This window comes from Mustela putorius, unplaced genomic scaffold, assembly GCF_011764305.1.
Source record: "Mustela putorius furo isolate JIRA1106 unplaced genomic scaffold, ASM1176430v1.1 tig00000196_pilon_pilon_pilon, whole genome shotgun sequence".
NCBI classification, from domain to species: Eukaryota; Metazoa; Chordata; class Mammalia; order Carnivora; family Mustelidae; genus Mustela; species Mustela putorius.
This window is the reverse complement of record NW_025421310.1, coordinates 13,987,119-14,012,567: the sequence shown is the minus strand read 5'-3', so window position 1 is coordinate 14,012,567 and position 25,449 is coordinate 13,987,119. Positions and strand designations below refer to the sequence as shown.

The following is a 25,449-nucleotide window of genomic DNA, read 5'->3' as shown; positions in this document are numbered from 1 at the left end:
AGGAGCTTCGCAAATGCGCTGCCCTCGGGGGGCCTTGTGCAGCGGAGCCTGGCTCCCGGGTGGCCCGTTCGGTGTGTCCCTTGTGAGGGCACTGTGAGGACTGTACAGCCAGACGAGGTCCGCCCTTTTCTCTCCGGCTGGCTACCCGACCATCCTGACGGCGAGCACAAACCCCAGAGACTGAGCGACCCCAGGAAGCCTTGGGTCAGGGCGAACCGTTTGTGACCTCTAACGTGGCTCAGCAGCGACCGGGGGTTTTCTCTGCCCAGAGCGTCGCATTCATTTCATCTGTTCTTGAATAGCCATGGTTCAAAATTCAAGTAATTCAATAAGACTGTGCAAGTCCTCAGTCTCCTGTGCACCCCTTGCCTCCCTCTGCTGCCCCACCCCCCACAGCCATCGCCCTCAAGCTCCCTCACTATTTCTCTCTTGAGTAACCTTCGGAGCTCCCCCAGACCAGCCCGTACTGCAGTTGCTTGGTTTTTCAGTTTGATGTATTTTCTCTGGACTTTCCCCTTTGGAATAGAGAACCCCAACCCAGGAAGGCGATTTTGAGGAGCTAAATATTCAGTGTTTAGGTGCTTTGGAGCACGTGGCTTATTGGCTTTGGAGTCCTTTTCCCCTTCCAGTCCAACTTCTTGTTTGGATCAGTCGTGGTTGTATGCTTTTCCTCCCTCTTTGTCCTTGAGTCCACTGTCTCCTGACTGGCAGCCCTGGGGATCTCTCTCCATGCTTGCGTGTCAGCAGATCGAGAGACTCAATCAGCGGCTCCCTCAGAAAGTTCCCGTTGCCCCACCATGAATCCCGTATGCCCGCCTCGCTTTTGTCTCCTTGTGCCTGGGGATTTAGCTGCCATCCCTCTGGCTGTTTCTGTGCGGGGCCTCTGCTTGGATGGGTTAGGCCTTCCCTAATTTCGGGGGTATAAAAATATCCCAAATGATGATAATTTTTTCGTTGTCCTCTGTAGTAGACAAAAAAAACAGTTGGTGAACCTGTATCAGCCTCCACGGCTGGTCTGGAAAAGTCCCCTGTGGGTGTCGAGCCCTATTCTATGAGCGTGTCTGTGGGCTGTGATCTCTGGGATGATCTGCCCAGCTGGCATCCATTGGCGGGGTCTGTAGGCAGAGGCGAGCACAGCCAAGTGTGGTTTGCACGGGTAGTCTCCACAGCCACGGTCCTCTGAGCGGCATGGAGCAGGGATCCTGCTTAAATGTGCCTGACGCCTCAGAGGTTGCCTTGGCCATGACCCAGGGGAGCGGCTGCTCACTGGCATCCCATGTGATCCCCCCCCGATCGACGCCACTGTTCTCGTCTGTGGTTCGGCCTTTGGTGAGCATGGTCTGTAGCAAGGCATGGTTGAGGTCACAGCTATGGTCAGTGTGACACATGTTGACGTGGTCTGCAAAGGAGGATCTGCAGCCCCCGGATCCGAAAAGCCCACTAGGATCCTCCAGGCCTCCTCCTCCCGTTTCTCAGCTGGGACCTCTTGGAGCAGGACGTGAAGAGACTTCTAGCTGGCCACACGCCGAGTCCAGAGGGAAGAACGAGAATATGGGATTAGAGAAGCCCCGTTTCTCCCCAAAGGGCCCGTAGTCAGTGCCTCGAGCAGCATGGTCCCATAGATACAACGCCAGCCCCGCACATCCATTATGCACTCTAGTTAGTGGCCATTGAAGTCAACTTGTTGTCATTTCAGCACATAATCAGTGTAAAAAATTAGCAAGATACCTTACATTCTTCTTTGCATTAAGTTTCGAAGTCCACTGTATGTTTGCCCTCACAGCAGATCTTGGTTCGGACTAGCCACATGGTCAGTGTCCGTAGCCTCATGGGGCCACGACTTTACTGGCTGGTACAGTTCTAGAAGCTGTAACTGAGAAAAGGTGATTCTTCCCCCTGACAGAAACCAGGTCCACCTCATGTTGCAATCCAGTGTGAATGCTCCCCAGTTGTAGAATGTTCTCCACTTGAGCCAAAGCCTCTCTGCTCCTGGGGCTGGGCTGCGTACAGCTCCTCCCTTCCCCAGACAGCCTCTCCCAGGTGTGGAACAGCAGCAGAGCGCGTCCTCCTGTAAGGTTTCCTCCAGGATGCCCACCCTCTGGTGTTTCCTGTGCTCCCCGGAGATGGGGGCAAGGTCTCGCATGAACAAACATGGTAGAAGTATGGGGGGTAGCATTCATGTTAACAAGAAAGAGCAGCACGCCCTGGGCTGAAACTGAAGCCCAATTCCCGGAAGCATTTTTGAACTTGAGCTCATCCATAGACTCCAAAAGCCCCGAGTCCTGGTTCGGGGTTGGGGGTTGGTGGAGGGATCTGGTCCCTGTGATTTGCGGAAATGTGACAGGGACGCTGGGACAGCTGCCTGGCCTAGCTCTTCACAGTGGTCCTGCCAAGAGGGGGCCATGCTTTGAACCCCCCTCCCCAGAGGAAGGACTAAAGCTCAGGGAAGTGGCCTACTCACCAGCGTCCCTCAGGGAGACAGAGCCAGGATGTTACCCTGGAGCCCCTGCTCCTGGCCAGCTCCCTTTCCCATTTCCCCACCTCTCCCAGCCTCAGAGGCCTTGGTTCATCTTAGTGTAAGGAAGAGCTGAAAAGTACCAGGCTAGGGTGGTGGAGGGGAGATGGGACATAAGCAAGTACTGGCCTCCTTTTCCTGGCAGGTGTTGGTTGGCAGGGTGGCGGGGAGCCTGTAGTCCACCTGGCCCCTGCAAGAGGAAGTGCGGCACACTCCTGGCTCGGGAGTCACTGTGTGGTATTTCTCACATTGGTGGCTCGGGCCTTGTCCAGAGCTGTCCCCAGTTCTGTTATTCATGGGTTCTACTTGTCAGTTGTGGGGTTCACAGACTGGAGCAGGCAGAGAGCAGACAAGCCAGCTGATGGTAGGCGAACTTGCATCTGGGATAAAAAGTGGAGAGGGCAGGGGCACTGGGCAGCTCAGTGGGTTAAGCCTCTGCTAAGGTCATGATCTCAGGGTCCTGGGATGGAGCCCTAAATTGGGCTCTCTGCTCAGCAGGGAGCCTGCTTCCTCCTCTCTCTCTGCCTGCCTGTGATCTCTGTCTGTCAAATAAATAAATAAAATCTTTAAAAATAAAAGTGGTGAGGGAGATGGAAATGGTGAGTGGGGCGGGCAGGGAAGCCTGCAGAAGAGGAGCAGTTCATCAGGGACCGGAGGGCTTTGAGGGAGCCCACTGGGAAGGTTCTGGCCATGGTGGATGCATGCCAGGTGGATGCAAAGGCCCAGGGCTGGCAGATTTGAGGAAGGAGGTGGGCGAAGGAGGATAGCAGTCCGTGGGGCCGTGGTGAGCATCGCAGATGCCCTGCTTGGGGAGTGGGAGCCTTCTGGGACATGAGCAGACACTTTGTTTAAGAGAATGGTTGTTTGTATGGAGAGCAGGTCGTGGGGACAAGAGTGGCCACTAGGAGTCTGGTGAGGACTGTGGCTGTTGGGAGAGGGACGCCATGGCCGGCCCGCGGTGGGGCCCAGTTGGTTGGAGGAGTGGTTGGAGGTGAGTCGCACGCTGCGGGCTCTCCCCTGAATGGCCGATGGAGTGTTTGGAGCAGATTCTGGAGAGAGGAGATGCCAGGTTTTTGCCTGGGGCTGTTGGGTAGGTGTTGGTGTCCCTGCCAAGATGGTGAAACGGTTGGGATGAGGTCCAACAGGGCTGCTCAGGCTCTCCGGCTCCTGTTGCTGTCCCCTTGTTTTGGGGTGCAAGAGTGCAGCCAGGAGATGAGTGAGTGGCTGGTGCCAGCTCTCCTGCCTGCCCTCTTGCCTCCACCTCTCTCCCACAGTGATCAACAAATACAAGCGCCGGCGATTCCAGAAAACCAAGAACCTGTTGACGGGAGAGACGGAAGCCGACCCAGAAATGATCAAGGTGAATGTGAGCGGGGCTGCGGGGCCTTGGGCAAGCCTCTGGGCCCTTCACAGCCCCGCAGCCAGCCCCCAGGGTCCCCCTTGGGCGCTGCCACGGAGCAGAGCAGCTGTGGAGGCTGGGTCACCGGCAGGGGCGCACTCTCTCTGGAAGCTGGGTGGGAATCCAGGCCAACTCTCAGCACAGGGCGGTTCCGGGCGAGGGCGTGGCAGCCAGCAGCCATGCAGCAGGTGCTTAGGTGCTTCCCAACAGCCCCGGGCGAGAAGGTCCTGTCACTGTTTTCATCTTCAGACAAGGAGACTTGGCCCAAGTGTCACATCCAGGATGCCGTGGGCCCCAGAGCCGGCAGCTGATAGTGGGCCCCAGGTCCGACAGGGCTGCTCAGGCTCTCCGGCTCCTGGAATCCTACGTGGCAGGCGGGGGGGCGCCGGGCTGTGAGCCTGTGCTGGCACTGAGAGCCTTCCTTCCTCCTCGGCGAGGGGAGGGACAGGATGGGAGGCGTGGCCCCCAAGCAGAGGCGGGTGGGTCCCACATCTGTGCTGTCATGAGGCCAGGCTTTGCAGCCTGGCATGTGACCCTGTCCACATCCTTGGGCCTCAGTGTCCTGCTCTGTTAGGTGGCTGGGGGGAGGGCGTGGGGAGATGCTGTGGAGGCCGGCCTGGGGATCATCTGGGGTAAGCCCTTGGCCGGCTGTCACTGTGGGGGTTGCCCTTCTGCTGTTGTAATGTCACGGGAGCCCATAGGGAGAAGCGGGAAGGTGCCTCGGAGGCCTCCCTCCCCCAACCCTGCCTCACCCCATCTTCCCTCAGAGGGCTGAGGACTACGGGCCCGTGGAGGTGATCTCCCACTGGCATCCCAACATCACCATCAACATCGTGGACGACCACACGCCGTGGGTGAAGGGCAGTGTGCCACCGCCTCTGGACCAGTGTGAGCCCCACCCTCCGGGCCCCAGCCCTGACTCCCTGTGCAATCTGCCTGGGTCTCTACCACTCCCAGGCTCCCTGCCTGTTCCCCTCCTGCCCCCCTGGCACTCCTCTGTTTCTCCTCCCCGTCCTGTCCTTCCTGGTGACCTCCACACTGACTCCCGGGTGCCCAAACCCATCCTCTGGCCAGTCTCACCTGGCCCATGAGCTGTGGCTGACTTTGGAAGTCAGGACGGCGTCTCTGAGAAACCTGGATTCCTAACTTCTCTTAAAAAACCCTGATATGTGGCCATTGCAGGGCAGCTGTGGGTTGGAGCCGAGCCACAGACAGCCCCTTCAGGTGTGGCCTGTCTGGCCCTCTCTACCCTGTCCCCTCCATGGAGGTCAAGCAGCTCTTCAGCTCCCTATGGTGTAGCTGAGAGGCGTCCCCTGTTCTCTGGTCTCTGTCAGAGGTCCCCAGGGACATCTGAATCTGCCACCTTTGGCCTTGGAGGCCCAAGGGATGTCTCCACCCAGTTGGGTGCCAGCGGCCTCCGGCCCTGCTGAGCGGTGCCCCTGCCCCACGTGCCCGCAGATGTGAAGTTCGACGCCGTGAGTGGGGACTACTACCCCATCATCTACTTCAACGACTACTGGAACTTGCAGAAGGACTACTATCCCATCAACGAGAGCCTGGCCAGCCTGCCGCTCCGTGTCTCCTTCTGCCCACTCTCGCTCTGGCGCTGGCAGCTCTACGCTGCCCAGAGCACCAAGTCGCCCTGGAACTTCCTGGGGGACGAGCTGTATGAGCAGTCAGATGAGGAGCAGGACTCGGTGAAGGTGAGGCCGGACGGGGGCTTTCCAGCCCCTTTCTGGGCTGCACGAGGGGAAGGGGAAGTGGCCCGCCAGTAGCCTGGGGACCTCCAGCCCAACCTCCCTGCCCAGTTTCACAACCTCCCGGGCCCCCTCCCCACAGTAGGCCCCGGCTGGCTCTGGCGGTCCTGTCTCTGAGGCTTTCTGGGGACCTCCTTGTCATCCTTATCATGGCTTTTCTATTGGCTCAGCCAGGTCTTCAGGTTTAGAGCTGCATCCCTGTCCCACCCCAGCCTGTCTCCACCCCAGCCTGTCTCCTTGACCCTGGGCTCTGACTCCCGAGTCTTGGCTCTCTCTTGCTGCCTTGAATATCATCTGTTCCCACCTTTCTATTGGCCTGTGACTGTGATCTGGAGACTCGTCTGTGCCTCCCTGAGCTTGTTTTCGGGGCTGAGTTTCCAGTCCTCACCCTAGCTGTCTCTTCATCTGTCTCAGTCGCCCTGCCTCTCGCCCTGTCACTGTCTCTCCACCTCCCCACTCACCCCCCGCCTGTCTGCACAGCACTCGCCTGGCCCTCCGTGCCCCAGGCCTCAGGGCCTCTGGGATCTATGGGAAGGAGAACGGGGCTGGCTAATGAAGGTGCCACAGTGGTCAGCGCTGGGCAAGGGCACAGCCGTGCTCACAGGCCTCGCCCCCCACCCCTACCTCCAGGTCGCGCTCCTAGAGACCAACCCCTACCTGTTGGCGCTCACCATCATTGTGTCCATCGTGCACAGTGTCTTTGAGTTCCTGGCCTTCAAGAACGGTAGGGTGGGATCCTGGGGCCAATGGGAGGCCATGGGGGGCTGGGGATAGGAGGGTGGGGGTGGGGCTTGCCCTCTATGTGGGGTCTCTCAGCCCCACTCTCCAGAGGCCTGAGAAGCTGGGGAAGGTAATGGCCTTGAAACTCCCAGCCCAGAAATTCCCATCCTGCGGGTGTGGTGCCAGGGAAGGAGCTGGCCTGCTGCTCTGGCAGAGGCCGGGATAGTGCCACCAGGAAGCAGGGCCGGGGAACTCCAAGGCTGCGATCAACAAGGGAAGCCCCCGAGCTGCTCCTGCTGCCCTGCACAGCAGGCTTTTCTTTGGGGGAGGCCCCTCAAGGTTGAGTGCATGGGGCCCACCTGAGTGGGGTGGTGACAGCCCTGCCCCCAAAAGGCCCCTAGGTTGCAGAGGCCAGCAGTGCTGATGGCCAGCATTTGAGGGGGGCCTGGCCAAGTGCCAGGCATTTTTCTTAGCGCCCTTGTGGGTCAGCTTTTGGTGTCCCCATGGCCCCACGAGGATGCATGTCATTGCTTCTGTGCTTGCAGGTGAGGAAGTGGAGACTCAGAGAGGCTGGGTAACTTGCCCACAGTCTCACACCTCCCAAGTGAGGACCTCCTGGGACCCAGGAGGGGGCTCTGACACCCACTTTCCCCCTCTAAGCCTGTGTGGGCCACTGTGTCCTTCCCTCGAGAGGCACGGGTCTCCGGGAGGCCTGTTGCCCTACAGTTTGTGCGAGCAGCAGCCCGCATGGGTGTTGGCATTATTAAGACAATGCTGCTGCGATCGAGCATTGCCTTCCAGAAGTTGTTAACATCCAACCTGGACAGTAGGCGGTGCTGCCCACTGGGAGGGAGGGAGTTGTTAGCTGGGCCTGGCCACGCCTGCTGACTTCCAGCCAGGTCGCCTGCGGTCCCACTTCCTCCTGAGAGACAAGGGCACAGAGGGTACGGTCCCTTGCCCGAGGTCACCCAGTGGGGGCCTGGGCCGCTTGCGCCTTTACACCCTGTGCTTGTTGCCTCCCTGGTCTGAGGCAGGACTCCTATCTACCAGCCTCCAACAGAACTCCATCTCCAGATCCATTCTTCCCAGTCAGGACTTGGGGGGGGCTCTAGGAGTGTCCCCCTGAGGTCTCCTCAGGGCTTGATGGTCTGATGGGGGGTGGGGCAAGCCTGCTGAGTGTGTCAGAGCTCTGGAATCAGAGTGGCTGGGCGGCCTTGCACACGTCGCAGAGCCAGCCCTGTGTGACCCTGGGCCTGGCTCCACTTCCATAAGGCAGGCATTGTGGTAGGCCGGCCACCGTGGCCGCGGGAGTTGGACAGCGCTGGTACCTGCTTTGGCCCACAGGACGCCAGGGCTCAGAGAGGGATTGCCTGACCCTGTGGGTGGGGTTCCACCAGGGGCACGGGAAGGAGTTCTGGTTGGGGACCAGACGTCAGGACCTTATCTGCACCCCAGGAGTGTCTGAGGTCCTTCTGGATTTCAGAATGGTGGGCTGGAGGAGCTGGTCTTGGAAGTACACGTCCCAGAGCCTCCTGTCCAAGGGAGCATGGCACCAGGTGGACAGCCTGGTTCTGGGGTCGTGAGCACCTGGTTCATCCAGATCCTGCCAGGGCAGGCTCCGCAACCTGAGGAATGGGGCTTCCTTGTCCAGCCTCTGCTTCTGGCGTGTGGCAAGCACAGGACATGGCAGGGGCAACCGTCCCTGTCCCTGTCCTTGCAGCCACCATCCTGTCGACTGCTCTGGGTGGCGCCTTTGAGGCAAAGACTCTTCATGGAAGGGGGTGGTGGTGTGCACCCCACCCCCTTGGCAGACCCAGGGCCATGTTGGGGTTCTGAGGAGGACGGGACCCAAGGGAGCTGCGGGAGGGACTCAGAGTTGCCCCAGCTCAGCTTCACCCCAACCCTTGCGCAGATATCCAATTTTGGAACAGCCGGCAATCTCTGGAGGGCCTGTCCGTGCGCTCCGTCTTCTTCGGCGTTTTCCAGTCTTTCGTGGTCCTTCTCTATATCCTGGACAACGAGACCAACTTCGTGGTCCAGGTCAGCGTCTTCATTGGGGTCCTCATCGACCTCTGGAAGATCACCAAGGTCATGGACGTCCGGGTAAGGCCGGGCCACTGTGCTGTTGTGGGGGACGCTGGGGGCTTGGAATGGGGGTTGTCTGCCCCAGTCAGACACTGGAGCTGGCCCCTGGGGGTTTCCCAATGCCTGTCGCACTCCCAGGACCAAGGGGATTTTTGCACCAGGGGATTTTTTGGGTCACTCGTGGGGCAGGGGAACTGGGAACAGTGAGGAAGGGCAGGGGCTGGAGCTGGCGTGGGAGTGTGAGCCAGGGTGGCAGCTGACCACAGCCTCCCTCCCTATCTGCAGCTGGACCGGGAGCACAAAGTGGCAGGACTCTTTCCCCGCCCAACCTTCAAAGACAAGTCCACGTACATCGAGTCCTCGACCAAAGTATATGATGATGTGAGTGTCCCCCACAGTGGGCCCCTGGGAGGGTCTCCAAGCATCCACACACCCCAGACCAGGAGAGGGGCAGTGGGTGGGGTCTGAGGCATCTGCCTGCCGACTGCTGGGCCTGTCCATTCTTTATGGCCTGGGTCACACCCTCCAGGGTTCCAGGCCTGCTGTGTATACTTCCTGTCCAAGTCCAGAGTTCCCAGGGCCACCTGGAAATTCCCCTGGTCTGGCCTGCCAGACCAGGTGTGGGTGGGTGAGGGTGGGAAGCAGGGGTGCCAGCCCCGCCCTGTGCCCCACAGATGGCGTTCCGGTACCTGTCGTGGATCCTCTTCCCGCTCCTGGGCTGCTATGCGGTCTACAGCCTCCTGTACTTGGAGCACAAGGGCTGGTACTCCTGGGTGCTCAGCATGCTCTATGGCTTCCTGCTGACCTTCGGTGAGCAGCCCCCCGCCACTCTCGGCCCTCCTGCATGGGCCAAACTCAGCAGCACATGTTCCCTGGTCCACACTGGGTGACACAGGGGGCCAGCTGGGGTCCTGTCAGCCTGGCCCTGCCCTCCTCATGCTCTGGTCCCATGCAGGAGGGACTTATCCCCAGACAGGGACGACCCCGGGTGGGCAGGGGTGGCAAGTGAGGAGCCTCGGAGGGGTGCCTGGCCTAGTGGGCTGGGGAGGACTTCCATGAGGCCGTGCGAAGTGCGTTTCAGTCATTGTCCTCAGGGCCCCTTCAGAGTAGATGAGCCTACAGGAATGTTGCAGCACGTGGCAAGTGCCATGAGGGGCTGAAGTTAAGGGAGTTTTGGAGACCTCTCTTGGGAGATGGTATGCACATCGAGGCCCAAAAGATGCCCGGGGGGCTGGTGAGGCAGCGGCGGTAAGATGTGCCTGGGCGTGGGAGCTGCTGGGCGGCCAGGGCAGCGCCAGAGGACAGCACAGGGACAGAGACCGGATGTGCAGTCAGAGAGGTTGGGGGTCAGGGCACCCCTTCCTCTGCTCACGGGGCTCCTGCCGTCATCACCGCAGGCTTCATCACCATGACCCCGCAGCTCTTCATCAACTATAAGCTCAAATCTGTGGCCCACCTGCCCTGGCGCATGCTTACCTACAAGGCCCTCAACACCTTCATCGATGACCTGTTTGCCTTTGTCATCAAGATGCCCGTCATGTACCGGATAGGCTGCCTGCGGGACGGTGAGGGCTGCGGGGCAAGGGGGGTGCCTGCTCTGGCCTCAGGGCTCATTCTGGGGCTGCCGGGCGGGCCCCTTCCCTTCACACAGCCCCCCTTGCCCCGCCCCCAGATGTGGTCTTCTTCATCTACCTCTACCAACGGTGGATCTACCGCGTCGACCCCACGCGGGTGAATGAGTTTGGCATGAGTGGCGAGGCCCCGACGGCAGCCGCCCCTGTGGCCGAGGCCCCGACAGCAGCAGCAGCAGCAGCAGGGGCCCTCCCACCCCCACCCGCCCCCGCCCCCGTCACAACCGCTGCTGCCACCAGGGAGGAGGCCTCTACGCCCCTGCCCACCAAGCCCACCCCAGGGGCCAGCTCTACCAGCGAGCCCCAGGAAGCCCCTCCAAAGCCAGCAGAGGACAAGAAAAGGGATTAGCCGCCCCTGGTCCTCCTCTTCCGCTCCGGCTCCTGGTGACCATCACCCCTCCCCCTGCTGCCCCGGCCCCCTTCGCCTCCCCTCCCTGTCGCCCTTTCCCTGGACAGATCGGGCCAGGGCGGCAGGAGGCCCCCCTCGGGCCGGAGCCCAGCGTGTGTTGCAGGGGCCGGGGCAGGCCAGGGAACGTTGTCTGTGGAGGCGCCGTCTGTCCGTATGTTCCTCTGTGTTTCTAGCCATCTCACCCTGCCTGCCCAGCACCATTGGGAATCATGGTGAAGCGACGTGGCGCTGCCGAGATGGGGGGGCCCGGCGGGGGAGCGGCTGGGGCCCCTATGTGGGACGCCCACGGCCATTTGTCATCTTGTCCCTTGTCCCCTGGCCATGCCCCTCCTCCCAGACCACCGCCCTTTAACACAGTCTGGATTTAATAAATTCATATGGGTGTTTAACTTAAACTCAGCAACCCCACTTGTGCCTGCCTTCCTCTGCCACCCCCCGGGAGATAGCTTCACCCGGGCTGGGGGTGGCTCTCTTTGGGTTTGCGAGGGAGACCTGCAGGGTGCAAGACACAGCAAAGTGGGAGACAGGGACCCTCGGGGCCAGGCCCTTCTTACCCTTTTCCCCTCCCAGCAGCCTTCTGAGGGGCTTCTGTAACTGTCCCTATTTTGCAAATGGGAAGCTATGTACAACAAGGCTGTGTCTGGCCAGCCGTGGCTCAGTGTCCTGCCTGTGCCCACTGATTGTCTCCTGGCCTCACGAGTAGACACCTGCTGTCCTGATCATTTCCCATCAGAATGTCTTGTTCAGTGGGCCCCACACACTGGACACATAAACCTTGCTTCTCTGGGCCTGTGAGCTCTCTGGCCAGGGTGCAATAGGGGTATCAGGGCGAATCCTTAGGCAGAGGGGTGTGCCTGGCTGTAGAGCTCTCGACCTGTTGGGGCAACCTGAGCATCCTCGGGGCTGCCTGCCCTGAGGACCTGACCAAGACAGTGCATGGCGCGTGCGTCTTCCCAACTACCTGGGTGCTGGGACTGTTCACCCACTTTATAGATGGGACTTTTATAGATCTCTGGGTGTCCCTGTGTTCCAAGGGGCAGGGACCCAGCGTGTCCAGATTTACTGTTCTGGGAGGTGGCCTCATCAACACTGTTGGGAGAGGAGGCCCCGGGGCTGAGGACCACATCAGGCCCCAGCTGCCACCCTGCCCTGCAGAGCCCGGTGGGGAATCCGGGAGCTCCTGGGAGGCATTAGCACACACAGAGCCCCGAGCCCCAGGTGTACACACACAGGACAGCGGGCTCCTCCTCGCCTCAGCTAGCCAGGGACCCACTCTGCTCCGCCTCATTTCATAGTTGCCAGCCAGTGCCCTGCTGGGCTTCCGTCCTGCGACTCCAGGAACCAGGGAGGTTCTCAGGCCCCCTGGACTCACTGGGCTCCCCCTCCAGGCACATGCCCAAGACTTTGGCAAAGGCCCTCAGCTATAACCCGCACCCTCATCCCACAGGAGCCTCACTTCTTCACTTCCCCTGAGACCACCTGGTCCAGGCTGTTCCCTCTTCTGTCCCAGTCCTGCCCCTCCCATTCGCTCAGCAGCCAGAGGGTTTTCTTTTTTTCCTTTCTTTTTTTTTTTTTTTAAGATTTTATTTATTTATTTGACAGACAAAGATCACAAGTAGGCAGAGAGGCAGGCAGAGGGAGAGAGAGAGGAGGAAGCAGGCTTCCTGCTGAGAAGAGAACCTGATGGGGGGCTCAATCCCAGGACCCTGGGATCATGACCTGAGCTGAAGGCAGAGGCTTTAACCCACTGAGCCACACAGGCACCCCAGAGGGTTTTCTAAAGCACAAATCTGACCCTACTGGGCCTCTGTCCAGAATCTACTGTGGTTCCCAGTACCCTTGGGAGAAGAGGCCAGACCCCTAACTAATGAGCGAGACCTTGAGGGGATGGGCCTAACCCCTACAGCCTGGTGCATCTCCCTTGTTTTAACTTGACATGATCGCTTACCTTCTGCCTCTAGACCCTGCTCTCCCCTTACCTGGGACACCCTTGGGCACATAACTTTACCTTATCCTATGTGTCCTCCACATTGTGGTTCCAGTGCCTCTTCTTCCAGGAAGCCCTCCCTGACCACCTCATCTGGGACCCCCAGCTCCCTGAGCTCTCACACCCCAACCCTGCCCATTATGGGTCATCACTGCCTGGAGTCAGATTATTCTCTGCTGGACTGAGCCTTGTGAGGTCAGAGCCAGAGCTGCCTTGGTCATTGCTCTATCCTCTGGGAATGTTTGCTGAGCACATGTTTGTACACTCCTGACTTTCAAAAACATACACATCCAGAAGTGTGGACCTTGATGAAGCCTGCATTTACACACTGGCAGAAAAACGGACATGCAGTCACTCCACAAATTTTTCCTGAGCCCCAAGCTGGTGGGCAGTGGGGGTGTCTGCTTACACAGCAGGGACCAAGACAGCCTAGGCCTGCCCTCACAGGGCTCAAAGCCCAGCAGAAGCCCCGAGTGCTGAGGATTTCCCTCCAGTTATTCACCCAGTAAACAGTGGTGAGGCCCGATGTTTGCAAGGGGCACGGGGGCATCAAGGGGGATCCGGGTCCTATTATAGGAGCCGCAATTGGAGCCAAACTCAGGATTGTTTGTGGTTCGCTTCATTTATCAAATGTAATGTTATTCAGTGTCTCCAACCCCTGACAGGCCGGCATTCTATCCTCTGGCCCACTACTTCTCAGTCTCCTTGTTGTTCCCTGAGTGGGTCATGCATGTTCCCACCTCAGGTCCTTTGCACTTGCTGTCCCCTGTGCCTCATACACTTCCCTGGATAGCCACATAGAACATTCATCATTTCAACTCCGTTCAGCGTCATCTCAGACCCTCCCTGAACATCCTCCCCCAAACAGTATCCTCCAGACCCAATCCATATATCCTGCTTTATTCTGTAATGCCGTCATCACCACCAGACTTATGTATATATTTGCTTCTCTCTTTCCATTCGTCTCACCCACCTTGAATTTCAGTTCCATGTGATGGCAGGGGCTTTTGTTTCTTGGGTTCTTTGCTGTTTCCCTGGCTTTTGGAATAGTACTCAGCACATGTAAGAACTATATGCAAGTGTCTGCTATTTTTAGTATCTCAGTTAATCCTCACAACCATCTTATGACAAGACCCATTTTACAGATGGGGAAACCGAGGCTCAGAGAGATGAAGTCAGTTGCCTGAGGTCACATGGCTGGTAAGTGGAAGACCTACGTTTCCTGATTCTGGACCCTCACATCGTCACCTCTCTTGCAGTGTTCTTGTCCAATGCAAGACTACAGCCTGCAGGCTGAATCCAGCTTTTTCTAATATTTGTGTGATTTTTACATGTTTAAGTGGTTGGGGGAAATAAAAAAACCTCAAAATTATTTCCTTTGACATAAAAATTTGATACAAAGTCAGATTTTAGTGTCCATAAAATGTCCTATCGGAACGTAGCCACACTCATTGTTTCTGTGCTGTCTTTGGCCACTTTTTGTGGAAAAAGTTTGCTCGATAATTTGCTGTACGGCAGTAGTTCTCCAGCTTGGGTGTGAGCTTTCTGCATCCCCTGAAGGGCTGAGGGCCACACTTTGAGACTGCAGCTGTACATGGTTCTGCTTCTCACAAGCAGACAGCCAGCCTGGCTTGGTGACTGCCCTGACCTGGTGCCCAGTGCAGGCCCTGGCACACGACAGGTGCTCAGTAGGAACGCATGAGGCCGTGTGGTCATGCGTGGAGAGAGGACATTTTTAGGGAAACAGACACAAGATGTCAAACCTTGGCTCTCTGTGGTCTGAGGGTGCTGGGCATCCAAGTTGGTTATTGGACACCTACTGTGTTCCAAGGACTGTCCTAGGCGCTAGGGTTAGAGCAAGGCAGACAAAACCTAAAACAAGCATTCTAGCCATAAACGTTTAAGTATCTTCATCCCCAATTTACAGTTGAAGAAACTGAGGCATAGAGAGACTGGTTTTCCTAAACATCATTATTACCGGCTGGAGCCCTGGCCCTCCTGATCCCAAAGCTTCCCTTACAGCCCGGGAAACAGCAGACCTGGTGGGCGGGCCTCAGTTTCCCGACTTGTTCTAAGGGTACGACGTGAGTGGCCCCAAGCAACCTCAGTTGTCTCCGCCAAAGCAATGGGCAGCGGCACGGGTCCAACCTCTCCCTTGCGCCCACTGGCAGACCTGGCGGGCGGGCCTCAGTTTCCCGACTTGTTCTATGGGTACGACGTGAGTGGCCCCAAGCAACCTCATTTGTCTCCGCCAAAGCAATGGGCAGCGGCACGGGTCCAACCCCTCCGGTGCGCCCAGCCTCCCCTTCCCGGCCGGCCCCGCCCCCCGACCACGTGACGCGTGGGGGTTTTCCCGTTCCCCCTAGCGTGACGTCACGATGGGGTGCGGGCCAATGGGCGCGCAGGCCGGCGGCGCCGGGGAATTCCGCCGCCCCGCCCCCGCCCGCCGCCCGCCCGGCCCGGCCCGGCGCCCCCCGCAGCCCCGGGCGCCGCGCGTCCAGCCCGGCCTGCGGCCCCAGCCCCTGCGCCGCTCGTTCGACCCGCGATCGTCCTCCGGACCGTGCCCCCTTGGCCGCCTGGCCTGCCCGCGTGTGTGTTTTGATCTGGGCCGGCCTCCGGGCCGTCCGTCCCCACTGGTCGGGCCATGCCGAGTCGCCGCGTCGCCAGACCGTCCGCTGCGCCGGAGCTGGGAGCCTTGGGTAAGCGGGACCCGGGTTCGGGAGAGAAGTCTGGGGCGGGACTGGAAATGCGGGGGTTCTGGGGGCCCGGAGTAGTCTGGGGGGTTTTACAGGAGTCTAGGGGCTTTGGGGGACGAGGTTGAGGGTTCCAGGGACACAGTATCAGAGGGAAGGAAAGGGGCAGAGGATAGTGACGGGATCCAGCCCAAGGTAAGAGGGAGGCGTCCCACTACAGAGTGAGAAGGGGGCGGGGCCTGACTCTGAGGCAAAGGAGGGGGCGGGTCCGACTCCGCGAGATGGGGGCGGGGACTGGCTCAGAGAAGGCGGGGCGGGAGCCGCTCCTGAGGAGTGGGGGCGTGGCCAGCCTCGGAGAAGGGGCAGACGAGAGAGGGGCCAGACTCAAGAGTGGGCGAGACTGCGGGCATTGGCTCACCGAAGGGGGCGGGGACTGACTATGAAAGCGAGAAGGGGGAGGAGCCTAACTCTAAGAAGGAAGCAAGGTTTTACTCAGGGTAAGGGGGAGGGGCCTAACTCTGGCAGGGAAAAGGGGGAGGGCTTGTTCCTAAAAAAGAAGGGCGGGGCCTGACTCGGAGAAGAAATGGGGAGTGGGGCTCGCTTCAGGAGAGGAGGGGCAGGGTCTGAGAGGGAGAAAGGGAAGGGGTGACACTGAAAAAGTGAAGGGGTGGGGTTGACCCTGAGAAAAAGGACGGGGCGGGGGCTTTCGTAACTGAGGTTGAGAAGGGCCCCTCCAGACCCGACCTTAAGGAAGAGAAGGAGCCGGCGGCCTGAGTGAGATGCAGGCTGGGGAGAATGACAGAAACTACGGATCCGGTCCATAAGTTAGAGAAGGAAGCAAGGCCAGATTCTGCGGGCGTTAAGGGTGAGGGGGTGGGGGGTGCCTTATCCGAGGGGGCGGGGCCAGGAGAGGAACGGGGTGGGGCCTAGGAGACTCTCGGGTCCTCCCGCTGCATCTCCATCGCCTCCTGAGACTTGCCTCCCTCCCTGCTGCAGGGTCCGCGGACCTCTCCTCGCTCTCGCTCGCCGTTTCCAGGACCACGGGTGAGCAGCCCACCACAGTTCCGGCCCACCCGCGCGCTCAGAACGGGGGAGGGGGGAATCCTATGGAGGCGGCTTTGGGCACACCTCTGTCTGGGGTTTCATCCAGGGCCACCTCAGCTTTCCTCCGCCCACCTGTGTTTGTCCCTGCGGGTTGAGATGGGGGCCCCAGGTCCCCCTACTTCCCGGGTGGTTAGGAGCTGGACAGGTAAAGCTAACCACCTCTTCGCCCTGTAAGAGGAGTCCTCTTTATAGACTCGCCATGGTAGTGCAGAGGATTAAAAATGACCTGCCAATGCTGCCACCTCCTCGCTCTGTGAATGCCTGCAAATCACTTCTCTCTGGGCCTCAGTTTTCCTCATCTGTACAGTGGACATAATATCAGTGCCTCCCTTTGTCGGGGTATTGAGAGGATTCAATGAGCTGATACAGGCAGACTTTCAAAGCAGTGTCTGGCACACAGTAAAGTCTCAATAAGCATTAACTGTTCACAGCTGTTATGATGATGATGATTACTATTACTATTATCAGACTGCCTATAACAGTGGTTCTTAAACCTTTGTGTGCACTGGAGTCACCCAGGGAGCTTGTTAAAACAGATTGTTGGGCCCTACCTCTAGAGTTTCTGATTCAGTAGGTCTAGGATCGGCCCCGAGAGTTTGCATTTCTGGCAAGTTCCCAAAAGATGCTCAGAACCACTACTTGGGAAGGTCCCTCAGCCAGTGTCGTCCAAAATTCGGTGCTGCCCAAGAAAATGCAAAATCATGGCCAAATGACAACATCCTCTCTCTTGTAAATCTGCTGGGATTAGGAGGGCAGGAACTGAGTCCTGTTACCATGAAGACACAGCCCCTAGTGGGCTGGGGCTGGGCCTTGGTCTGGAGGTAGTATCCTGGGATGGACCCTAGCAGCTGGCCTGGCCATGGAGGAGGCTCTGCTGGTTCTCTAACAGGTCTGAGAGTGTGGACAATGGGGAAAGGTGGGGCATGGTGCTGGGGACAGGTACTGCCCACGCACTGGTTCTGGGCAGGAACAAGGCTGAGGTTTTTTCTGGCCCAAGATCTCTGGTTTCAACTGAGAGTCATTTGTAATGTCATCTCTTCAATAAATATTTATTGAACGCCTGTTCTGTACCTCGTCCTGTGCTGGGCAGCACTGGGGACTCGGCAGTGCCTGAAACAGTCTAACTCCACCCTCATGGGTTCCTTACCTGGATGAGGAGGCCAGGCACTTAGGCAATAATTAAATGTGGGATTACCAAATGTGACAAAGGCTCCGAAGAAGTCTTGGGGTCAGTGAAATCTAACAGCAGGGTAAGGATGAGAAAGCTAAATGCTGTGACCGAGTGGGAGGGAAACATCTCCCTCATTCTGATAGGCTAGACACATAGGGTACCCTGGATATATGGTGGGGACAGATAAGAGTCCCGTAACATAAAGTCATGCCAAATCCTAACCAGTGCCAATGAAATGATAAAACAAAGGTATGTAACTGTGAATGACTGGAGCTATCTTGGGGACCGGGGGCCGTCTTGGATTAAGTGGTCAGGGAAGACTTATCTAGTAGGTAACTTTTGAGCAGGGACCTGAAGGAGGAGGAGGGGGGAGAATGCCTTGCAAACAACTGGAGGAAGAACATTCTGGCAGAGAGCAGGTTGTGCTAAGGCCCTGAGGCAGGAAAGACATGGCTGGTGCTCTGCCTGCTTGTAGCCCATCCTGGCTGTCCCTGGATGGTGGCACATCTGTGTGGGAGGTCAGGGTGGGATGGAGTGTTATTTGAGTTGAACCCTAAATAAGGAGAAGTTTCCAATGTTTGCTGGCTGAAAGAGGATTTTTCCCCCCAAAGATTTATTTATTTGTTTGAGAGAGAGAGAGAGAGAGAGTAAAAGCAGAGGGAGAGGGAGAGAGAATCCTCTGGCAGACTGTTTGCTGAGCAGTGAGCCTGACACAGGCTGGATGGATCCCAGGTCCCCCCGGGATCATGACCTGAGCAGAAATCAAGAGTCAGCTGCTCAACCGACTGAGCCACCCAGGTGCCCCCAGAAGGGGATTTTTAGATAATAATGCTCTTAACTAAGTTTTATGGAGGGGCTAGGGCAGTCAGACATGGTGCTAAGCAGTTTACCTATGGGATTCGGAATCCTCATGTTCACACCTTGAGATGGGAGCTCAGACCTTGTTTGAGAAAGACTCAGAGAGGTTGAGAGGCTTGCCCGAGGCTATATAGTGAGTGTGTGACAGGTAGGATTCCAACCAGCATCTGTGTGACTCTATACTCCGTGCTCTGAAAGCAGGTCTGCTACGCTCTTCATTTTAGAGATGGGAACCTGAGGTCTAGAGAGGGAGGGCGGGTTGGTCACCCAAGTCCATAAAAGAATGTCCCCCAACACTTGATCTGCTGGCAGCCAGCATTTATGCAGGCCCTACTATTCTAAGCAGTTCCAAGTGCTTCCCACATATTAGCTCATTTAATTTTCACAGCAGCCCAATGAGGCATTATCACTGTGTCCATTTTACAGGTGGAGAAACCAAGGCAAAAAAGAGTTAAGTGGAGGGACGCAGGGCTCTCCAGTTAGGAAGTTGCACAGCCAGGATTTGAACTGAGGTAGTCCAAACCTCAGGCCACTGCTGCCTGGGCCTCGGTTTCCCCCTGCAACCTGGGCAAAGTCTAACTCCGGGCCCACACGTCATCCAGGACGGACGCCTAAGAGTTTTTCCCAAGTTTAGTGACCGGAGGTTGGCCCTGCCAGGGATTTACAGCCTGTCCCTTCTTCTGTCCCAGCCTCAGTGTCCCCAGCTACCCAGTGGGGGTATCTTCCCTACCCTGCTGACTTCACAGATCACAGGAGATAAGGGGAGCAGGAAAACTGCTTTCAGAGGAGCAAAGGTCTGGCTACCAGGAGCCACTCCCCAAGAGTGGAGGAAGAGGACAGGTCTGGGAGCAGGGCAGGCTGGCATTGATCTGTCTGTGGCCAGTGGCTGGGGCAGGTGACCCTGAGAGGGGCTCTGGCCCCGGCCTGCCCCATCTCGCTGTGTGACCCCAGGCCGGCCTGCTCCCTCTGGCCTTCCCATTGTCCTGTCTGTAGAATGACGGGAGGTTTGTTTCGGTTTCTCCATGGCCCCTTTCAAGACTGAGCTTTCCCAAGGAGGTGATGAGGGGCTTTCCCAGCCTTTAGAATCTTAGCTGTTTAGTTTTTTTTCCTGGTCATAAGATCCTTGGCTTCCCTGGGTCCTCAAGGATGCCTTGAATTCCTGGCCTCAATGTTTTTTTAAGAAGGTGCTCGAGGGTCCCCTGACCCTGGGGCTCCAATATTGCAAGCTGAAGGGAGGGTAGCCCAAGAGGGTGCAATTGGGGTTGGGGTTTGGCACCCCAGCGAGCCAGAGCCCAGTTTCCCAGGACGGAGGAAGAGAGAAAGGGGGAGGGCTCCAGGCCTCCAGGGGATGGGGTTGGGGAATCTGACTTAAAAGATGAAAGTCTTAACCACTTTCTGGACCTCACCTTTCTCTTTCTCTTTCTCTTCCTTCCACAGATGAACTGGGTAAGTATCACAGGGCAGGTCTGGGGAAAGGGGTGGGGGTTGGCGAGATGTCCTAGTGCTCACAGGGCGGGATCTGGGCCTTCTTTGCTGTTGGGGAGAACTGTTGGGGACTTTAATGTTTCTGTTCCCAAACTTCCCGCAGTCCTTGATCTTAGAAAAACCTCCCCACATCAGCTGCCCTTAGTGTTACCATTACCTTGAGCACTGGGTCGTTTTCTCAGTGAACTCTGTGGAGCACGCCCCGTGTGCTAGGCACCACATTCAGCCGCGAGCCAAATGAGGTCCCTCCTGTGAGCTGACCCTCTGGTGGGGGCAATAGTAGGAAAGGGAGTAAATGAATAAGATCATGTCAGATCGGGCTGAGGCTATGAAGGAGATAACAGGAAGAGGAGCCGATGGCCTGGGAAGACACACTAGGTAGGCCTTTCAGAAGAGGTGACATTTGAGCTGAGACCTGAAGGACGAGGGGCCAGAGTGGGTTGAATGGGGGGAAGGACGGAATAGGCAGATGGAGAGTAGGCACAGCACCCCCAAAGAGGGCCAGGCCTTGCTGGGAGCAAGCAACAGAAAAGAGACTGGAGCAGGGCGAGAGATGGGTAGGGGGTTTGTTGGCAGGAGGCCGAAGGCCCAGGACAGGAGGGGGCCAGTCCACACAAGACTCTGTGGCAGGGGGTCAGGGGTGTGGGTTTTGTTTTGTTTTGTTTTCCTGAGATGAATCGAGTTTGGGGAAGGTGTTACATGGAGAGGTTGTTGACTTTGAGTCTTAAGGGAGATGGGAGCCATGGGAGGTGTCTGAGCGGAGTGGGGACAGGGTCTGACCTAAGCTATGTCTGGCTGTGTGTGGGGGACTTGGAGGAGGCCAGAGGGGGAACAGGAGCAGTGGTTCAGAGGGGAGATGGTAAGTGTGGACCAGAATGGAGTGGGGGTGTGGGGAACAGCGGTGGGAGTGTAAACATGTATTTGAGGTAAGAGGCAGAAGAGGTTCAAGGATGGGGACAGATGTGGGATCAGGAGCAGCTATGCGGGCTTCCAGCTTGGGTACTTGGTGGACGGGTGTGCTGCTTTCTGAGGGGGGAACCGCTTGGGGGGTAGTTATTATCCCCGGGGAGTGGGAGAAGCCGGGACAGGGACGCCTGTCACCTGGCACTAACTTTATCCAGGCGAGAGGGGAAGGAGACATGATTTCAGGCACTGTTAGGGAGGGGAGTGGACATGAGGGTAAAGGAGGAGAACCCAGGCCGCCGCGTTTCGGGCTTTGAGAACTGGGGAACTGTTCGCAAGCAGGGTAGGGGCTTTTTTGGGGTTGGGAGCCAAGCCCCCCACCCCCACCCGCCGCCCACACTCAGCCCACAAGGAAGATGTCTCGAAGAAATGAGTGGATGGGGAAAGGTGGGGCGGCACAGGTCTTGGGGATGTCATCAGGCCTTTCCTTCTATCATCAGCGTCACCCCCAGTTTTTGCTTCTCCCGCAGAGATCATCGACGAGTACATCAAGGAGAACGGCTTCGGCCTGGAGGGGGCGCCGCCGGGCCCGGGCGAGGGGCTGCCGCGCCTCGTGCCTCGCGGGGTGGCCTCCCTGAGCACCGTCACCCTGGGCCCCGCGGCGCCCCCGCCCCCGGCCACGCCACCGGCCTGGAGCTGCCCCCTGGGGCGGCTCGGGCCCCCGGCGCCGGGCCCCGGGCCGCGACCGCACCTGGTCATCACCGAGCAGCCCAAGCAGCGCGGCATGCGCTTCCGCTACGAGTGCGAGGGCCGCTCGGCCGGCAGCATCCTCGGGGAGAGCAGCACCGAGGCCAGCAAGACGCTGCCCGCCATCGAGGTGAGGCCCGGGGCTGGGTCTCGCGCCTCCCCGCTCCCCCCGCCCCGCCCCTCCGCCACCACCCCCAGCGCGCGGAGATTCGCATGCCTGCATTGCTCGCGTATTTCACGGTGGTTATCATTATTGCCGTTGCTATTGTTGTAGCGCTTCATACTCTCACTCGCCTCCGGTTCCAAAGGACATTCCAAGAAAGGCGTCCTTCCGGGCATTGCCAGTATTGATCAAAATTAGCATTGCCCTGAAAGGCAGGGTAGCTAGTCTCCTGGCCCACAAGGGAGGCCAGAGTAATTGGAGTGGCCGGGTTTGAATCCCTGTTCTGCCATTTACCAGCAGGGCGGCCTTGGAGTGGTTATTTGGTCCCTCTGTGCCTCAGTTTCCTTCTCTACAAAATGGGATAATAATAATAATAATAAAATAACAACAACAACTAACCACTGGGGGTTGTCAGGAGGCGTGAATGAGTTAAACGTGCCAAGGGCCTCCAGCATGGTATGTGCTCAGGAGAGATGAGCTGGGGTTAGTATTATTGCCATCGTGATTTATAAGTCTGGCCATTCTGCTTTTAGGAAATTGGCGATGTGGATAAGCCAGCCTTTGGGCAAAAAGAGGGGTGTGCAAGAGTTCCCCCGCAGCCTTTTATGTAAAGAGTTGGAAACTGTAGAGTTAATCAGCAGCTGGTAGGGTAACCTGTGCACATCTATGCACACAGTGGAATCCTGTGCAACCACAAAAACTATCTGTGTGTATGCCGATAAATGCATTCGGTGCACACAGAGAGATTTTTAAATGAAGCTGTCCCCCAGGTACTGATGTGGAACCATCTCCAAGATATATTAATAAACAAACAAACAAACAAACAAAAATCGAGGCACAGACCCCTTAGTAGGGGATTATACTACCTTTGGTGTTAAAATGGGGGAAACATAAGATTCTGTATTTGCATTTGCTGGTATGTTCCTCCAGAAACTCTGGAAGGGAAAAAAAAAGTCATGACTTTTGGGGGTTGGGGTAATGCTGAATGGATAAGGTGCAGGTAAGGTTTTTCACTACACGCATCTTTATTTTGCTTTATAGTTTTGAATCATATGGCTCGAAACTTACCAAGATGTCAATTAATTTAATTCATATGTATTAACAGAATTTAAATTAAACTGAACAAAAGTCTACCACTTCTGTCCCCAGGCCCCAGGTTCCCCACGCCAACCCCGCAGAGGTGACCTTTTCTTCTTCTCTTTTTTTTAAGATTTTTTTTTTTTAAAGATTTTATTTATTTATTTGACAGAGAGAGCCATCACAAGTAGGCAGAGAGGCAGACAGAGAGAGAGGAGGAAGCAGGCTCCCTGCTGAGCAGAGAGCCCAATGTGGGGCTCGATCCCAGGATCCTGAGATTATGACCTGAGCTGAAGGCAGAGGCTTTAGCCCACTGAGCCACCCAGGCACCCCTTAAGATTTTATTTCTTGGACAGACAGAAGGAGCACAAGCAGAGGGAGGGGAAGAGGGAGAAGCAGGCTCCCAGCTGAGCATGGAGCCCAATGTGGGACTTGATCCCAGGACCCCAGGATCGTGACCTGAACCAAAGGGAGGTATTTAACCGACTGAGCCACCCAGGTGCCCCGGTGACTCTTAAAAAAAAAAAAAAAGATTTATTTATTTATTTGAGAGAGAGAAAGAGCACACACATATAGATACCTGCTGGGGGTGGGGGGAAGAGCAGAGGGAGAGGGAGAGAAACTCAAGCAGACTCCACACTGAGCATTAGCCCAAAGTGGAACTTGATCCCACAACCCTGAGATCATGGCATGAGCTAAAACCAAGTGTCAGACACCCAGCCAGCTACATCCCACCCCCAGGCATAAGAGGTGACCATTCTTATCAGTATCTCATACATCCTTCTGGGAGTTATTTATGGTTCTGTAGGGACATGTATACATACGTATGTACAGTCCCCCCTTTATACATGGAGAGGAGTATAATCTATTTACTATTTTGCACAGTGGATTTTTTTTGCTTAAGAATGTATCTTGAGGGGCGCCTGGGTGGCTCAGTGGGTTAAGCTGCTGCCTTCTGCTCAGGTCATGATCTCGGGGTCCTGGGATCGAGTCCTGCATCGGGCTCTCTGCTCAGCGGGGAGCCTGCTTCTCTCTCTCTCTCTCTACCTGCCTCTCTATCTACTTGTGATCTCTCTCTGTCAAATAAATAAATAAAATCTTTAAAAAAAAAAAAAAAGAATGTATCTTGAAGGGTGCCTGGGTGGTTCAGTGGGTTAAGCTGCTGCCTTTGGCTCAGGTCATGATCTCGGGATCCTGGGATCGAGTCCTGCATCGGGCTCTCTGCTCAGCAGGGAGCTTGCTTCCCTCTCTGCCTGCCTCTCTGCCTACTTGTGCTCTCTCTCTCTGTGTGTCAAATAAATAAATAAAATCAAAAAAAAAAAAAAAAACGAAAAAAAAAAAAAAGAATGTATCTTGAAGGGGCTCCTGGCTGACTCAGTCTGGAGGGCACACAACTCCAGATCTCAGAATTGTGAGTTCAAGCCCCACACTGGGTGTAGAGATTACTTTATATTTTTTTAAAAATATTTCATTTATTTATTTGACAGAGATCAAAAGTAGGCGGAGAGGCAGGCAGAGAGAGGAAGGGAAGCAGGCTCCCCGCTGAGCAGAGAGCCTGATTCGGGGCTTGATCCCAGGACCCTGAAATCATGACCTGAGCCAAAGGCAGAGGCTTTAACCCACTGAGCCACCCAGGCACCCCTAGAGATTACTTAAAAAAAAAAAAAAATCTGGGATGCCTGGATAGCTCAGTCAGTTAAGTGTCTGCCTTCAGCCCAGGTCATGGCTAGGATGCAAGGTCCCACATTGAGCTCCTTGCTCAGCGGGAAACCTGCTTCTTCCTCTGCCTCCCGCTTCCACTGCTTGTGTGCTCTCTCTCTCTCTCTCTGACAAATAAATAAATAAAATCTTCTAAAAATAATAAATAAGTAAATAATAAAAAAATCTAAAAAAACCCAAAAAATGTGTCTTGGAGCACAGCTAACCTCAGCGGGTCTAAAGCTGTCCCCTTCTCTATCGTTGAGCCCCGTTGCGCGGGTGGGTGCGAGCCCGCTGGGCAGCACTTAGGTTGCTTCCCATTGCCTATTTTGAGCAAACCTGTAGAGAACTACTCGGCTCATCTATTATTTCCCTCGTGTCATGCAAATAACTTCTGGAAGCGGAACTGCTGGTCAAAGGTAATTTGAGAGATATTGCCAAATTGCCCTCTGTGAGCAGTTCGTACCCACGACTGTTTCTCCTAGCTGGTGTCTGAGACGCCTGGTTCCTTGCGCCTCCCCGATATGGAGACTTCGTGTGCTTCTGGATCTTTGCCCAAGTGTTCATTGAGTCTGAATTGTGTACTAATCATTCCACAGCCCCGGCTTCCGGCCCAAGCTAATCCGTTGCCATCAGCTCCCAGTATCCTCTGAGTTACCCCCACCAGGTGGCCAGAGGGGCCCTGCTGAGTTATACATCTACTCTTCTCCCCTGCTCAGAATCCTCTCTTGGCTCCCTAGTGCCCTCAGGTGGAAGCCCAAGCTCCTCCCTGTGCCTCTGAAGCTCTCACTCTCTGATCCTGCTGCCAGTTGGCACCCAGCCCCTCCTCACTGGCCACCCTCTAGCCACTGGGCCTTTGCCCATGCTTTTCCTCCTGGCTGCCGTGCTCTCCTCCTGAAGCCTGGTCACCTCATACTCACCTGTGAGGCCTCAGCCCGCCTCCAGGAAGCCTTCCCTGACCACCCTCCCAGGTCCAAACTCTTTCATATAAGGTCTCCTGCTTCCCTCCTTCTCTCCCTTGATGGGCTTTGTCCTCATAGGTTTATT

General features: G+C 56.7%; 2 protein-coding genes across 5 annotated transcripts in view; both read left to right on the top strand.

The window, feature by feature from the left end:
• CLPTM1 (CLPTM1 regulator of GABA type A receptor forward trafficking) overlaps positions 1 to 10,911 on the top strand; it is a 29,391-nt gene extending 18,480 nt beyond the window's left edge. The window contains exons 6-14 of the mRNA XM_004767639.3: positions 3,790 to 3,875; positions 4,682 to 4,802; positions 5,373 to 5,617; positions 6,302 to 6,395; positions 8,304 to 8,494; positions 8,762 to 8,857; positions 9,151 to 9,286; positions 9,874 to 10,041; positions 10,149 to 10,911. Coding sequence (XP_004767696.1) covers positions 3,790 to 3,875; positions 4,682 to 4,802; positions 5,373 to 5,617; positions 6,302 to 6,395; positions 8,304 to 8,494; positions 8,762 to 8,857; positions 9,151 to 9,286; positions 9,874 to 10,041; positions 10,149 to 10,456 — 1,445 coding nt within the window. The 3' untranslated portion in view covers positions 10,457 to 10,911. The remainder of the gene's footprint in view (positions 1 to 3,789; positions 3,876 to 4,681; positions 4,803 to 5,372; positions 5,618 to 6,301; positions 6,396 to 8,303; positions 8,495 to 8,761; positions 8,858 to 9,150; positions 9,287 to 9,873; positions 10,042 to 10,148) is intronic.
• A 4,031-nt stretch (positions 10,912 to 14,942) lies between these two features.
• The window catches only part of RELB (RELB proto-oncogene, NF-kB subunit), a 29,232-nt gene continuing 18,725 nt past the window's right edge, over positions 14,943 to 25,449 (top strand). Inside the window, exons 1-4 of one of the 4 annotated variants that reach the window (XM_013063916.2) lie at positions 14,943 to 15,202; positions 16,193 to 16,240; positions 19,767 to 19,775; positions 21,248 to 21,594. In XM_013063916.2, the coding sequence (XP_012919370.1) occupies positions 15,148 to 15,202; positions 16,193 to 16,240; positions 19,767 to 19,775; positions 21,248 to 21,594 (459 nt within the window). In that variant the 5' untranslated portion in view covers positions 14,943 to 15,147. Of the gene's footprint in view, positions 15,203 to 15,758; positions 16,062 to 16,192; positions 16,241 to 19,766; positions 19,776 to 21,247; positions 21,595 to 25,449 lie in introns of those variants that run through there. The other 3 variants (XM_013063914.2, XM_013063917.2, XM_013063915.2) reach the window with 3 other exon arrangements.